The sequence below is a fragment of the Nematolebias whitei genome, unplaced genomic scaffold (assembly GCF_014905685.2).
Source record: "Nematolebias whitei isolate Nwh7 unplaced genomic scaffold, NemWhi1 Nwh_scaf_1305, whole genome shotgun sequence".
Lineage (NCBI taxonomy): Eukaryota > Metazoa > Chordata > Actinopteri > Cyprinodontiformes > Rivulidae > Nematolebias > Nematolebias whitei.
The window spans coordinates 4,583-6,441 of NW_023619850.1; the positions used below are offsets into that span (position 1 = coordinate 4,583).

The 1,859-nt window shown below is 45.6% G+C and overlaps 1 protein-coding gene across 1 annotated transcript in view; it reads left to right on the forward strand.

The window, feature by feature from the left end:
• LOC119429453 (NADH dehydrogenase [ubiquinone] iron-sulfur protein 8, mitochondrial) overlaps window positions 1-1,484 on the forward strand; it is a 2,712-nt gene extending 1,228 nt beyond the window's left edge. Inside the window, exons 2-3 of the mRNA XM_037697075.1 lie at window positions 925-988; window positions 1,344-1,484. Coding sequence (XP_037553003.1) covers window positions 925-988; window positions 1,344-1,484 — 205 coding nt within the window. The remainder of the gene's footprint in view (window positions 1-924; window positions 989-1,343) is intronic.
• The last annotated feature ends 375 nt before the right edge of the window (window positions 1,485-1,859 follow it).

A 1,859-nucleotide genomic window follows, 5' to 3' on the forward strand; every position in this document is an offset into this window, starting at 1 on the left:
ACATGTCCAAACCACTGTCCCCCCTCTGGACATGTCCAAACCACTGTCCCTCCTCTGGACATGTCCAAACCACTGTCCCTCCTCTGGACATGTCCAAACCACCGTCCCTCCTCTGGACATGTCCAAACCACTGTCCCTCCGCAGGACATGTCCAAACCACTGTCCCTCCGCAGGACATGTCCAAACCACTGTCCCTCCTCAGGACATGTCCAGACCACTCTTATAGGTCACTCTATGCTCCTCCCTCTTTTGGAAACAGGTGTTGACTACAGCCATTTCCATTCTCTTGGTAAAATCCACCACCATCTGTCCTTCCTGGTTCTTTCCTTGACACCAAACCTACCCATCACTTCCTCACCCTCTGTTTCCTTCACCAACATGTCCATTCAGGTCTGCTCCCATCACCACTCTCTCCTCCCTGGGAATACTCTCCATCACTTCATCCAGATCTTTACAAAATGTATCTTTCAATCAATCCGGTATGGTTTCAATTTGATGAACTCACATTATGGTTTTGGCAAACTTGTTTTACATCAGATGCTCTTCCTGACACTTCCCTCTCCATTTACCCGGGCTTGGGACCAGAACCCGGTCCACTGACTCGTGCTCCCTGGTGGCTGGTTTAGTCACTTTAAGCAAAAATCTTGCAACTCGCTGAAAACAAAAAGTACTGTTAATTTTCTGAGACATTTAGAAAAGGTTTTGAAGACGCCCTTAAGAACAAATTGTAGTGAGAAAAGCTGCACACCTTGAAAATAAACCATCCAAGTTATACAATTATTAAAACTGGTAGTAAAAGCAAAACACCTTAATTTTCTTGTTGAACAACCTTTTAATATGTGCCCCCCCCCCCCCCCCCCCCCAGAATAACAACCATATAAATAAATAAAATCATATTAAAGTCTGTTTAATGTTATTTGACAGGTATCCTTCAGGAGAGGAGCGCTGCATTGCCTGCAAACTGTGTGAAGCCATTTGTCCTGCCCAGGTACACACACACGTTCTCGTAAACATACCTTTTGGGGACTTTGCATTGACCTCCATACATTCTGTAGCCTGACCCTGACCTTTACCCTGACCCAACCCTAACCCTAACTCATCTGCAACTCACACCTTAGTCCTAAACCTAACCCCCCAACGAGACCTCCTTATGGGGACCAAAGCCAGGTCCCCATAAGTAGACGTTGGTTCCCACAGTGCATGATTTTTTTGTAAAGTTGGTCCCTACACGGTAACCTGGAACACACACGGCTCATATTTGTTTGATCAGTGTGCCGAGCGTTAACTCGGGCGTTGTGTTGGTGTTGTTGGTGACAGCACAGCTGTTTGTTGTTTGTGTTCAGGCCATCACCATTGAGGCAGAGACCAGAGCTGATGGCAGCAGGAGGACCACTCGCTACGACATTGACATGACTAAATGCATCTACTGCGGTTTCTGTCAGGAGGCCTGTCCCGTGGACGCAATTGTAGAGGTGTGCACATGAACAACAACACAACTCCTTCACAGAAGCAGCTGCATCGATGGTTTTTCATATTAATCCTAAATTCTAGTTTTCATGAGCTACATGTCGTCAGTCTGAATGAGCAGTGAACATGGTGAGTAATGGCAACTTGTCTTTCCACAAACTTTACTACATGTTTCAAAACAACTGGTGAGTTTGCAGAAAAGAATAGTATGTATTAGTATTTATAAGCTTTGTTGAAATATTGTGAATAAACTGCACCAAGTCTGAGGACTTGAGAGAAGACACGTCCTTTACCACGGCAGAAGTCACATCCCAAAGTGATGTGATGGCAGAGTGCCAGGTCTGGACAGGATTCATCCTGAGATGTTGAGATGTTTCTCCTACCATCATCCA